Consider the following 2,451-nt stretch of genomic DNA (forward strand, 5'->3'; position numbering starts at 1 on the left):
GGGGGGGGGGGGGGCACATGCCCCCCTGCCATGTCTCCTCTATGCGGTGCCTAAGCCTTACCATAACCATCAGCTTTTACGTGGGTTGTGATTACTGATAGGCTACAGATTAACTCCATTTATGGTGTACTTTCAGCCCAACAATATAAAGTTTTTTCTGTTAATGTCAATGTTGAAGTGACTAAACCCTAATAAAATTACAGTTTTAGACTGTCTTAGACCTCCCCTGTCTTACAGGATTACAGTCTTAGACCTTCTTTGCTGGTCAGTCCTTCAGGGGAGAGCAGATCAAGGACACGTTTGGCGATGCTGCCAGTCTTTGTACTGTTCCCTACACTCCAAACTTGCTAGGAGAGTTCAGTCACAAAACTGTGTCCTGCATCTGGCCTGAGAAGGCAGAATTCCTCTAGGCACAGCTCATCTTCAGTTCTCAGTTCCTGGGGGAGTTGAGATGGCTTTACTTTATTTGCAAACTTCGCAAACTTCAAGGGTGTCCAGGCTGGTTTGTTCCTTTTTCCACACTTACGGTTTTTTCCTCTAATTGTTGGCTTTTCAGTGCTAGCCCACCTTACTTCCAGGTTTTCATATCAGTCAAAGTTACAATACAGACCACATAACTGAAGGCAAAATGGTGTGAAACCAGCAAATTCATCAATTTTATTGTGCATTAAAATGAAATATAGCCCAGTTTCCCCTTTCCTTTATCCCCACTTTTAGACTTTTTACCAAGCTTTTGATGTTTTCAGCAAAGCTAGGGAGCCTGTTCTGCATTTTCAAACTACTTAAAGATCACCAGGGATCCTGGTTTTCTGTGTTTAAAAATCATAAATTATTTGATAAAAATGGAACTTCTCTGATTAAAAACCCCAAACTCCACATTTTTCCATGATTAAAGTGAAACGCCACTGTATGTGTAGGTATCAGTTGAACACAATATTTTATTGATATATTTACAATTTTAAGGGAGTTTGGAAGCCTACCAATGTCTCAATCATTACAATAAAAAAAATTCTAAATACCTATAAATTTTGGCATTTGATTTTGGGCTTTTTATCATGGAAAATCAGAGCTCTCTTTGACTTCTTTGCTTACCAGGACATGGGTCCAGCTGTGGCTGTCCCCCACCCCACTGCTTTGTGGGGCTGAGCAGCCCTAATCACCAGGTGCCCTGCCCATGCCATTGCATCTCATTCCCAACCCACAGCCCCCCAGCACTACTGGTGCTCCTCACTCCCCAGCCACAGGCCCCTGGTTCCCCTTGCTACCCACCCACAGCCCTGTGGCCCTGCTCATGCCCTTCACTCCCCATCCACAGCCCCCCAGTCCTGCCAGTGCCCCTGACTCCCCACCTACAGCCCCCCACGCCCTTCAGCCCTGCCAGAGGAGGTCCCCAGCTGCCATGGCTATGGGACCAGGGACCCAGGTCTGCAGCCCCCTACCCCCAAAGCAGCACTTGAGCCCCAAGCCACGCATGAGAGGTGAAGGCCGTTGTGTCACAGCAGAGCATAGAGCTGCAGCATGGCCAAAGCAGAGTCCGTGGCGGGGCAGATGTGGGCTGCCAGCTGTGGGCTCAGGCTCCCTGCCCTGCTGCCCTCTTCCTGGAGCTTCCATGACACAGCAGGCAGGACCCAGTGCAACAGGGCAGAGCAGGGCTGAGCAGGGAAGTTCGGTGCCATGGCCACAAGCCTTACACTGCCATGGCTAGGCACCCCGTATCCACTCAGCAGCAGTGAGGGGCACAGCTCTGTGCCGCCACCCCCCACTGCTGCTGGGTGGGCAAGGCATGCCTCGCCATGGCAGCGTGGGGCTCACCTCAGTGGCACCAAGCTTCCCTGCCCTGCTCTGCCCTGCCACATAGAGTCTCACCCGCTGAGCAGGGAGGGCAGCAGTGTGAGTGCCGATACGTTCTGGGGAGGCAGATCACTGGTACACTTACAGCACGTAACAGGCGGGTTCTCTGAACTCTGGTTTTGAAGTTTCATTTTAATGTACCTGAGCATGCACACAGGAGAAATGTTTTGTAAGAAGTTTTATTTTGGTGACCCTGTAATATATATAATATTAGAAATGTTATTTGATGACCAACTGTCCTGTTGTACTAGATTCACTAGGGATGCATAACGTCTGCGCCGGCATCTGTGCTTGAGAACGTCATGAGGCGAGAATTTCCAATAAATGTTAGTTTGGTAATAACCAGTAAAGTGATGAATTTTGTCCTTTATCGGATCCTAAACACTGAATATATCTCTCTACTGTATGCAGTGATTTTTCATCTTTAACATGTTTTCATACTTCAGGATGGAAGAGACCGTGAGAAATCTACTGCAGAACCAGGGACCCACAGACCAGAATGGGGAGAGGACTGTTGATATCATGAAGGTATATCAGGTATGGGTGGCTTTTTTATTGTTTGCTTGTGACAAAACTCACCCCCCCCCCCCCAAAACCCCC

The 2,451-nt window shown here is 48.4% G+C and overlaps 1 protein-coding gene across 8 annotated transcripts in view; it reads left to right on the top strand.

The window, feature by feature from the left end:
• NCKAP5 (NCK associated protein 5) overlaps window positions 1–2,451 on the top strand; it is a 962,935-nt gene that overhangs the window by 684,235 nt on the left and 276,249 nt on the right. For all 8 annotated transcript variants that reach the window (XM_019522509.1, XM_019522508.1, XM_019522512.1 and 5 more), the window contains one exon: window positions 2,298–2,388. In XM_019522509.1, the coding sequence (XP_019378054.1) occupies window positions 2,298–2,388 (91 nt within the window). The remainder of the gene's footprint in view (window positions 1–2,297; window positions 2,389–2,451) is intronic.

Source organism: Gavialis gangeticus, unplaced genomic scaffold (assembly GCF_001723915.1).
Source record: "Gavialis gangeticus isolate Ggan-Ray unplaced genomic scaffold, GavGan_comp1, whole genome shotgun sequence".
Taxonomy (NCBI): domain Eukaryota; kingdom Metazoa; phylum Chordata; order Crocodylia; family Gavialidae; genus Gavialis; species Gavialis gangeticus.